The sequence below is a fragment of the Liolophura sinensis genome, chromosome 4, assembly GCF_032854445.1.
Source record: "Liolophura sinensis isolate JHLJ2023 chromosome 4, CUHK_Ljap_v2, whole genome shotgun sequence".
NCBI lineage: Eukaryota > Metazoa > Mollusca > Polyplacophora > Chitonida > Chitonidae > Liolophura > Liolophura sinensis.
In genome coordinates this window covers 6,538,782-6,551,231 of record NC_088298.1, presented here as the reverse complement: position 1 = coordinate 6,551,231, position 12,450 = coordinate 6,538,782, and the positions used below count along the sequence as shown (strand labels likewise).

Genomic DNA, 12,450 nt, shown 5'->3' with positions numbered 1-12,450 from the left:
ATAGCTGATTTGGTGACCACTTATGTGTGACCAGTTACCACACTGTCGTAGCCGATTTGGTCACCAGTTATATGTGACCAGATACCAATTATCACACTGTCATCACTGCCTTGGGAACCAGTTATGTGTGACCACATACCAATTATCCCATCGTCACCAGTGTTTTAGTTATTTCACTGCAGCGCACGTTTGTCTGAATTTCTCACCAGTTCACACCAAAGCTTAAAGTACTTCCATAATAGTTTTATACAAAAGGCAACATTTCCCTACCCAGAGTTTTGTCTCACAGTGAAAAACGTGAAATGAGCGAGATCTCGCTTTATGACTACAACAGGACAAAAGTCCCCTACCTGGACCAGGAGTATATATGTCTAGTATTAATCTCTTTCTCCAACATGGATACGAAACAGTTACCTTTGTTGAATACGAGGACACACACATGAGGAAATAACACCTTTGATTTGTTTTTCGCGGAGAAAAACATCGGGAAAAGTGGTTTTCCGTTACCCGGGTTTGTATCTTTCAGGCAATATGTCACGTTTTGGCTACAGCATCCAGAATGTATGCTTGTGACCTGATTATATATACATATATATATATATATATATATATATATATATATATATATATATATATATATATATATATATATATATAGATATAGATAGATAGATAGATAGATATATGTATGTATTTATGCGTATCAGTTATAGATCAGTGTTCTCTTAATTACCATGGACAGGGTACCAAAAAAAAAACTCCCCTATCCAATCTAAAATTCCTAATTAAGATACTCCTAACATAGGTAAACCACAAATTTAAAATTCGCACGCAAGCAGCACTTTAGCTTATTTTTTCACATTAAAATGAAATCTAATTTAACATCCTCAATTAGTTGTGTCCTCGTGATAATCAGTTAAAACCACGGCATCACGTAAACATATAAATCTCGTAACAGATGAAACATTAATATTAGAAAAAAAATGTTGGAACAGATTTGCGGGGTTTGCAGGGTGTCTGAACTTTCCTTTGTGAAAGTTTGTATATACAAATATATTTATTTAATTTTTTGATCACTTTAAAAGACTTTTTTTACTCGTATATTTATTTTACAAATATACCCTGGGATACAACGTATATATATGAACATGACTCTAGGTACATGTGCAATTATACCACCATGGCTCCATTTTGAGGTCCGCGCTGGAATATATACACTACGTGTATACTTCCATCACGAAATTCTTTCTCTCCTTTGATGTGCGGTTCAGAAGGCTTATGATTTGTCAAACTGCAATTTTCTCCAATCCACACAATACAAAAAAACGTTATTAAGTTTTGTCAACATGTTTTGTGAAAAGTAAATAACACCTAGATGACAGTCTGACCCTGTTTTGCCTACATTCGGGCAGTGAGGGTTAAGCCTTCAAGCCACGCATGGATACAGGGGACTATCATAAATATCCTAAAGTCGCACAGGAATTCATAGGTTGACCAGTTTTTTTCTCTCTCTCTCTTTGTCTATAAATATATTCGGACTTTGGTTTAGCAAAAAGCGTCACATATATAATCGTGGTCAGTATCAATGTCAACTACAACGTGTTAAAATGACATGGCTGACCTTCGTGTGTCGATATTGGGGAAGGGGCACATATACAGCACGGTAACTGAAGGAATTAACTACAACGTGATGTATTCATGATTTACACATGCCAATCAAACTAGATATTTTATACCATTTAAAATGACTAATCAGGACTTGCCTGTTGTGTGTCATATACTTTGATTAGCTGTTACACTGTATCAAGGAGCCTTGGTTGGTCTGTCAGTCCATTGGCCAAACTTTTGTCATCGTATCCGTCCACATTGTCCAATTCTCGATAAACTATAAAATATCATCGGCCAAACCTTTGGCACCGTATCCGTCAACATTGTCCAATTCTCGATAAACTATCAAGTGTCATCGTCAAATTTTTGACATCATACCTTTTAACATGGGCTATTAACCTAAGACGAGACCTGTCTACAAAAACAACAGCTTTGCGGAACATCGCTGGCCGGTGTTAGTGACTTTGTGACTAAATTTCACTTGTTCAGTTCCATTATAGTCTAGTCACAAGCATAAATGTAACAATACATTACGCACAAGCATAAATGTAACAATTCATTACACACACGAATAAATGTAACAATTCATTACACACAAGAATAAATGTAAGAATTCACTACACACAAGCATAAATGTAGCAATTCATTACATACAAGCATGAATGCAATAATTTATTACACACAAGCATAAATGTAACAATTCATTACATACAAGCATGAATGCAATAATGCATTACATACAAGCATGAATGCAATAATTCATTACCCACAAGCATAAAATGTAACAATCCATTACCCAATGTAACAATCCATTACCCACAAGCATAAATGTAACAATCCATTACCCACAAGCATAAATGTAGCAATTCATTACACACAAGCATAAATGTAACAAGTCATTACACACAAGCATAAATGTAACACTTCATCACATTTATACAGACATACAGACATCATAGGAGTCACAAAGATGTACATGTATTTTAAATGCATGGTACAACAGTTTGCGTTTTTATAAGCTTGGATCTTCAAACCGCCCTATATTTCGTTTCACAGAATATTTTTGACGCTGACTGATGTCATATAACAGCTAAACAATAGACCTAAAAGCCTCTAAATGCCCTCATTTTTCATATATAAATAAAACTTAAAGCCTATAAAATCGATATATTCAACCTGAGCTAAAACTCACCGGCCCCGGTGGCTCAGTTGGTACAGCGTCCGCTTTGGGGGCGGGAGATCCACGATCAATCCAGGTTGGGTCACACCTAAGACCTTAAAAGAGGAAGTTGTAGCTTCCTCGCTTGGCGTTCAGCATCAAAGGGATAGTGCAAACGGCTGGTTGACCCTTATCAGTATAATGGTTCGGGCGTGGCAGCTTACTTGCCTTCGATAAGTTGTCTTAGTGATGCAGCACTAAATAAAAGAGCGACGGAAATCCGTCCTGTATCAAGGAGACACATTATACGTATATGCACGCTAAGGACTCCTTCATATGACTGAAAAAATGTCAAGTACAACGTTAAACCGTAAGCACTTGCTCACTGAGCTAAGACTTGTACTAATACACGTGTACTTACCATATGCTTAAAACTGTATGCCTCTATATACATAAATATATCAATGCAGAAATTGCCTTAACATACACTTTAAATCAAAATGGCCTATCCCTTAACACATAGAAAATAAAAATATTGTACTATGCCGTATAACTTAATTAAGTTTCTCACAAAAGTCCTAAAGTCATTGCTAGTTGGTCGTCTCCTGCTTCCATAGTTTTGTGAGAGCAGGGAATATCTGTATGTAATGAATTTCAGAGTCTGTTGTGTCCTGCGGAAGATTTTAATGTTTTTCTTGTAATTTAAGGTACAGAATGACCTGAAATAAACAGATTCTAATTGACGCGCATACAGTTTTGGTGTAAATCAGTCCCATGGAGAGATTGGCACACGTCAATATCCCTGACACCAACCAACATAGAGAGTAAAACCGACAGTGTGATAATTGAGGCATTGTCACACGCAACCACTGAAATACGATCTCTTTCCAATATACCTCAGTTACGGTTTTATTCTAACATTTCATGTCGGTGCGTAAATAGTAACAATGGTTTAAAGTACTAGCACCATGGTTTAAATAAAAGTTAAGTAATAAAAAAAATGCACTAAATGTTAATAGTGATTTATCAGACGTCTCCTAGTAATCAAACACCTTGTGTTGTCATCACATCATGGCCTATGCAAATACCTTTCGTCGTTTGTCATTATGTCCGAATGAATGCATGATTATGGCTTAACACCACATCATTATCTCCAAAGGGTAAACCACACCATGCCAGACTCAAATGTTTCTATTCAATAAAATGAGCGTGTATAAATGTCATCTCGGACAGTATGCATGTATGCATTTACAATAACAGTTACGCTTTTTGCAACAGAAACAGGAGCTCTAAAGCGACAAGTGAACACGGGCTTTACAGTTACGTATTTACTAACTTATTTATTTTTATTTCCTGGTGTTTAACACCGTGTTCAAGAATGTTTCACTTATATAGACATCGGTGCAGTTTGCAGGAGAAAGCGAAATGATCGTAGTAAACCACCGACCTTTGGCAGGTACCTGACTAATTTGTCGCATATACCGTAAATACATACAACACAAAACAAACAGTTTGCTTTATCAAAACCCTATACCTACAAACAAACGGATAAAACCTATACTTTAGATGACTAATACGCTTACATTTATCTGTATAGAACATTGAAATATAAACAGCCAACCAATAATTATAACATTTTTCTGTCTAACGAATTCCAATACGAGCAATCATAAAATGATTATAGTACATTTTGTCTACCTAAAAGCAAAGATCTAATGATTTGTACATGTCTCTGTCTAGAACATTGCAGATGGAAGCAATGATCTAATGATTGGTACATTTCTCTGCCTAGAACATTGCAATACAAGCGATCATTTAATGATCAATATTTCTCCGTCTAAAACATTGCAATTCGATCCTGCGATAATGATCTAATGATTGGTACGTTAGAGCACTGTAGTGTCATGAGTCAAAGACAAATATCATGTGAGAACGCATACCGCTATGTACTTGCTAAGTGCATGCGATACTCTGGTGCATGACGCGACAGTATGTCCGTACAGGCAAGGGAACGGACAGGCGTACTTGACGCCCATAGCCAGGATGTGTGTGACGTGTGTGGCCACTGTGGTCACACGCCGAGTCTTGATATAACGCCGAGACGGAAACTGTGAGATCTGTTTATTTATTTATTTTTTTTGTAAAAGATAATGTAACAGTTTTCTCTGTTTTTTTTTCTCTCTCGAAAACCTCACATTCCCATAAAGCGGTATATAGATGTGCTTAGCCGCCATCGGACCTGGACGCCACACTAAGAATAGCCACTCTTTATTACGTAATATTTAATAGGATAAAAAGAGATAAACTTGTAAATTAAACATGTAATGTCGTCTATTAAACGCCTGGCTTAACTGCTTGGTCATCAGGTAGAGGCGTAAGAAATTATCCTCATTCGAAAATAACCTGATAAGGCATAACCTTCAGTACATTTACACGTCTCTTTTGTGAAGGATTTGATTTTTAAAAAAAAGTTTTACTTCACGTACTGACTTGTTAACTGCTTGATAAACTAATTCACTGCCAAATCTGATTATTTCACCACTGGATTCGCAGACTCGCTCATTGCATGGTTCACCGAGATGTTCATTGCCTGGTGTACAGACTTGTTCATTTCCTGATTCACCGACCGTACAAACGCACTGACAGGTTTACAGCTTGATAAACTAATTCACTGCCAAATCCACTGATTATTTCACTACTGCATTTGCAGACTTGCTCATTGCATGGTTCACCGAGTGGTTCATTGTCTAGTTTACCGACTTGTCCATTTCCTGATTCACCAACCGTACAAACGCACTAACAGGTTTACTGCTTGATAAACTAATTCACTGCCAAATCCACTGATTATTTCACTACTGCATTTGCAGACTCGCTCATTGCATGGTTCACCGAATGGTTCATTGCCTAGTTCACCGACTTGTTCATTGCCTGATTCATCGACCGTACTAACGCACTGACAGGTTTACTGCTTGATAAACCAATTCACTGCCAAATCCATTGATTATTTCACTACTGCATTTGCAGACTCGCTCATTGCATGGTTCATCGACTGGCTCATTGCCTGATTCACCGACTGGTTTATTGACTGGTCCACCAACTAGTTCATTGCCCGATTTACCTGCCGGTTCATTTCCTGATTCACAGACTGGTTCATTGCCTAATTTACAGACTGGTTCATTTCCTGATTTACAGACTGGTTTATAGCCTCACTCACAGACTGGTTCACTGCCTCATTCACAGGTTGATTCATTTCCTGATTCACCGACTGGTCATTCCTGATAAACCAACTGGTTCATTGCTTGCTTCACCGACTAACTGACAAAATGGTTCATTTCCTGATTCACAGATTGGTTCATTGGCTGGTTCATAGACTGGTGCATTGTCTGGCTCACAGACTGGTTCAATGCCTGATTCCCAGACGGGTTCAATGCCTGATTCACAAATTGGCTCATTGCCTGATTCACAAAGTGGTTCATTGCCTGTCTCACCGAATGGTTGACCGCCTGATTTTCGGACGGACTGATTCATTGCCTGATCCGAGATATGTAATTCGTTCAGGAATTCATCACTTAATGAATTGATTTATTTGTTTGATTGGTTTTTACGCCGTACTCAAGAACACTTCACTTATACGATGACGGCCAGCATTATGGTGGGAGGAAACCCACGACCATCAAGTATACAAGTCTGAGCTGTTCTGGGGCAAGTCTGGATCCTCTAATTACATGTATCTGGGCATGGACAAATCAGCTACATAGTTTGAATTGTCAGACGGGCAATGTTTGTACAAAGATGAAGGTTGATTATGCCGACTGAACAAAAAATAGGTTTCGTGGATTATGCTAAGAAGCCATAGATGGTATTAGCCTATATGAAAATCTTAGTACATCAAAGACTCGTAGAATCATGGGCTGGTTTAGAATTGTTAATGAAGCAAAAGATAACCGATTGCTGTCTTTTCTAATGATGTTTGTTATCACTGATTTATTTATTTATTTCATTGGTGTTTTACGTCGTACTCAAGATATTTTTTTACACAGCGGAGGCAAGCATTATGGTGGGCGGAAACCAGGCAGAGCCCGGGAGGGGTGGGGTGGGGGATCCCATGACCATCCGCAGTTTCGTTTTTTTTACTACTTTGTAATACTGAATACTACACCACAACTAAATTTCACAGTATGCAATTTCAATTCAGCCCTGTGCTGCATTTCAATGTGTGACTCTGTGATTCTTCTAATTCTAAGGACAAGTGTTAGTACTCTTGAAAGCAGAAAAATACATTTCTCTTTCACCTTTTTCCTCGAAAAGTAAAAATATTTATATGTCGCTCCTTAGATGGACTAACCATGTGAGAAAAGAGAAACTTTATTCCCGTTACAATTAAATGTGTGAATATAGCATTCCAGATATTTCTACATACATACATACATACATACATACATACATACATACATACATACATACATACACAGATACATACGTACATACATGCATATATCAATTAGTTTAAACAAACTCCATTCCATGGAACGATTTGCGCCAAGGTAATGAGAGCTCTTTCAGGCTAGTCTGATCAGCAAAGGTCAATTCACAGAGAACTATCGCTGCAAAGCTGTGGCTTCAAATGTGTGGATCCTACATAAATAATTCCCAATGGCGTTAAAAACTAAACTTGTATTTTTCGGTGGACAAAGTACGTGCCTCAGAGTTGGGTTAACAATTCCAGCGATCACAAAAGAATATATGTCTTTGAGCAGTGGACCAGGTATTCTAATCATTAGAACCATTGTGATAATTCCTCTTCTGAAATGAAGTGGATTTCACGCGACAGAACCTTTGCTGACAGCAACCTGCACTTCCCACTTGCTGTCAGAGCTATATCATATTGCTTTGTAGTTTTTTGCCGAAGCACTTCTCTAACGGCCTTCACAGCCTACATCTTAATTACTTTCTGTAACAATGAAACTTTAACACCTCTTTGTACTGCTCTCTGTATTATGCCACTCCTTCGGCCATCTTCAAAACCCATCCTTAATATAGTTGTACAATGCTGGTCCTCGTGTTACATTCAAGTCCCATAATGCATTGCGCAAAGACAATGACCTTGTTACGCAATCTTACACTGTAGTTAGTTTAAGCATTGGTTGCCTATAGTTTTCTTTGATACAACTACACGCAATGCAGAATGACCGTTATACAAACAGCATATCGACTTAAATTTCATATTTGTTAGTTTCGAGGTCATAGTAACCCTAATCTATAAAACAGTTAAACAATGTTACTAAATGGTGAAAGTTTTAGATTCCGTAAGACATCCCAGAAGCTGGAGATCACGTGATAGCCCTTAGCTGGGCCATCTTATTTTGGTGCAGTCTTTTAAACTCCACAAAAATACCCAGGCTATCTGTAAAGTAAACAATTATGCAAATCCATTGTATACACTACCGCTGACAACGATTCAAAAATAGACATTTTACTATGATATAAAAATTTTCTTCGCACACATAGTCTGTTACTAAGGAGATCACGTGCTTCATTGCTTCCAAACCGTCCAACAGAATGTAAGTATTTGTTCAGAACCAAGTTCATGCATATATAAAAATAAATTATATTGCCAATTGTACAACAAAAAGATTACTCATTGTATTATCTGTTTCTTTTATTAGGGAAGTTATTTTGTCACAACAGTTACAAACTAACGTAAGAAGTCACTCTCATAATCGCAAACCTCCACGTCGGCAATCCCCATAACGGTCACGAAGGCTACCGAGGATTTCCGATCTACAGCACTGGACCGACAGGCACATATATGTAAATATAGCCTACATTAGTAATGCTTTACTGACCTATATGGAATTAAAAACATCGCAATGATGTGTACACAAAATCAATGACGTCATACAGATTTGTCAGACTCCAGTTTTGTTTTTCCCTCGCATTCTTTACATTATTGACATTTCTACCTCGTTAGAACATCAACGACATGATACGTTATTGAAGTATTACAGTAACATCCATTTGTGGACTATGAAACTCTAGGGTTACTGTCACACATACATGGTTATATAGGTAGACAAGGATATACTCGTTTAGATTTATTTATTTTATTTATTTATTCATTTAAATATTGATTTATTTTTTTTTTCAACTGTATGCCCAAGAATTTTTCACTGTCTAAAAAAAGAATCATTAAAACTTTTGTGTTTAGTTGACACGTTTTTGAGCTTTTCTCAAGAAAGCAGAGAGAAATTCAAACAACAGCGACGGTAATTCTGTTTAGAACAATGGACTGAGCGGACAGTTGAAGATCTGAAGCAAGACAGGACCAACACATATATTCGTGAACACAATAGAGACAGCTGTTGAGTTTTTCGTAACATGTACATCTACATGTTCCGTATACAAAAGACTACTATATAAACTGTTGAAATAATTCTATATTTCTATAGTCTACAGAAATATGACACAATGCACTCTTTCGTTGCACTAAATAACATCAGCCAATCAAAACAGCGTGTTTTGTGAAGTCACAACAAAGATTTAGTCTTCCTTCTTTCAATTACAACAAATGCATTTAATATCTCTGGAAGAGTGGGAGAGAGTATAAAAGGGTGTTGTTTACCAAAGTAAATGAAAATCTTATACAGGGACAATAGCAATGTGCGTCTTCTTCTTTGCACAAGCTGAACAAAAACTAAAAGCAAAAAAATGAGAGAAAAAAATAATAAACCAACAAAGCTGCAACCGCTTAAACAAATAAGCATGCATCACGGTTATATGCCGTCTTGGTCACGTGACAGGACTGCATGACTCATGCAGTAAGTACTGTCTGAAGTTCTGAAGTTGAAAATGCACAATGCTGTGACGCTGAATAGATTTCCCATTGTTGTTGCTCACAGCGCTCTGTTCCAATTGGTTGAACTTGTAAATCATTCTGTACCGATTTGCCCTTATACTACGGGCATTTATTTATTCATTTTCTCGTCGTACAAATGAAATGTTCTTGAGAACGGCGAAAAACACAAGTAAAAGAAATAAATATATAAGTTTATGTTTTATTCATTTGATTGTTATTGAACATCATACTCAGGTGTTTTCACATATATACGATAAAGTGCTAGGGATAAACCACAGATCTTTGGCAATTTACTAACGGACTTTCCCACGTGTCATTTACAGATGCGCAAGAAAAGCGGTCTTCAACGAACGCAAGACCGTGCCTGGAAACGGACAAATGCATCACCGTGCACTGCTTAGAGCAACACCCTCTACGGACAATGATAAAGGGATTTATCTCACTACTTGTGTGTGTCATGGTTAGAACTCGCGTATACTTTACGCACTGAACCATGTCCCGTTAAAACCCGTAACTAATACACCACATATTGTATGAAATGTTTGCTGTATAATTCAGCATTTGCATAATTTAACATTTACATTTGATGAAAGACGAAGAAACGCATGCATTTCTAGCCTATCTGTAGGTCAGCAATGATATAGAGGTGCTCTATTCCAATGCTTGACTGTAGCGAATAACTACGTTTATTTTATTTACCTCATTGGTGTTTTACGCCGTACTCAAGAATATTTAACTTTTACGACGGTGGCCGGCTATGTCGTGGAAAAAAACCGTTCAGAGCCCGGCGGAAACCCACGATCATCCGCAGGTTGCTGGCAGACATTCCCACGTACGTACTTAAAACCCGGTTTCCACACAGTATATAACAATGTCACTGACTCACGGATTAACTGATTGCTGTTGCTTATTCGTCAGTCCATTGATTACTATATCTACATGCAGATCGATCGAATGGTCGATGGACTGGTTGACTACGATGATAAAAGAATTCGCCAAAAAACATATAGTTGTCTTATTTCATCACATATATTTACATGCACAATATTTATCATAAGTCCGTGATAAACTATCTCCAAGCACTGGATTTGAACACGCGACCTGCTGAGTAAATTTTACTGGCGCGGTTGATGACTTATTTGCGTAAAACTCTCGGAACTACAAATATGCAGTTATGTACGTGTATTAGCAAATTAAAACGACACTCAATGCAATACATAATTTACCATTTACCAATTCTTCTGCTGGAAACGAGAACAGCTGAATCGCCACCCCCTGTTTTTTTTCTATGAGCAACTCTACAGAAAAGTTTATGTTGTTTTGTGGTTGGATTTCTGTGCATATATTTTCTAGATTTATATGAGTCCATTTATTAAATATGCGCCTCGATGCGTAATCAGGAACTGACAGATAGGACAGACGTGCAGCGAATTGTCCCTTGATCGATACTGGAAGAATGTGTCCATTCATATATCTGTAGTAGAGGTCTGCACCCTTCTAGTCGCCTTTGATCTAGTTTAATATTGAAATTAAACATTATAAAATTCTGTACAGTGCTAAACAAACGGATGATGTACTTTATTATTTGTTCTATTAGTCACAGGCTACCTTATTATAAGGTAGTTCTATTAGTCACAGGCTACCTTATCATAAGCTTGTTCTGTTAGTCTCAGGCTACCTTATCATAAGCTTGTCCTATTAGTCTCAGGCTACCTTATCATAAGCTTGTTCTATTAGTTTCAGGCTACCTTATCATAAGGTAGTTCTATTAGTCACAGGCTACCTTATCATAAGCTTGTTCTATTAGTCTCAGGCTACTTTATCATAAGCTTGTTCTGTTAGTCACAGGCTACCTTATCATAAGCTTGTTCTATTAGTCTCAGACTACCTTATCATAAGCTTGTTCTATTAGTCTCAGGCTACCTTATCATAAGCTTGTTCTATTGGTCTCAGGCTACCTTAATATAAGGTTGTTCTATTAGTCAAATACTACCTTAATGTAAGGTTGTTCTATTAGTCAAATACTACCTTAGTGTAAGGTTGTTCTATTAGTCAAAGACCGGTCGCTGTGAGTTCAAGTCCAGCTTATGCTGGCTTCCTCTCCGGCCGTAAGTGGGAAGGTCTGCCAGCAGCCTGCGGATGGTCGCGGGTTTCCCTCGGGCTGTGCCCGGTTTCCACCCACCATAATGCTGGCCGCCGTCGTATAAGTGAAATATTCTTGAGTATGGCGTAAAACACAATCAAATAAATAAATAAATAAATATTAGTCAAATACTACCTTAATGTAAGGTTGTTCTAATAGTCAAAGACGACCTTAATGTAAGGTTGTTCTATTAGTCAAAGGCTACCTTAATATAAGGTTGTTCTATTCGTCACAGGCTACCTTATTATAAAGTTGTTCCTTTCGTCACAGGCTACCTTATTATAAAGTTGTTCATTTCGTCACAGGCTACCTTATTATAAAGTTGTTCATTTCGTCACAGGCTACCTTATTACACGGCAATCAATTCAGCCTGCAAAACATTCCTCGCCTTTATACCAACGGCGCGGGCATTTATTAGCGTATCACATTTCCTTTTTAAACAAATGACTTTAATTTGAACGGATGGGAAAGTTCTGGTCACCCCCAATCCATCAATTCAAACACGCAAGCATGCAGTCACGCACGCTGGAAATATCAAATTTATGTCAGCTGAGCACAACAACTTAATTCAAAGCACTTACCTTGCTTGGCCGATGCAGATGAGCATAGGGTAGAAAGTGTCACAACAGTGATAAGTCCCAAAAGGCCGAGGATGATGCGGTAACGCTTGTCACTGCTAGCCAT

At 37.7% G+C, this 12,450-nt stretch overlaps 1 protein-coding gene across 1 annotated transcript in view; it reads right to left on the bottom strand.

Moving 5' to 3' along the window:
• LOC135464358 (low-density lipoprotein receptor-related protein 2-like) overlaps positions 1–12,450 on the bottom strand; it is a 148,417-nt gene extending 135,967 nt beyond the window's left edge. The window contains exons 1-2 of the mRNA XM_064741783.1: positions 12,348–12,450; positions 6,056–6,198 (exon numbers count right to left, since the gene is read on the bottom strand). Of these exons, the coding sequence (XP_064597853.1) occupies positions 6,056–6,198; positions 12,348–12,450 (246 nt within the window). The remainder of the gene's footprint in view (positions 1–6,055; positions 6,199–12,347) is intronic.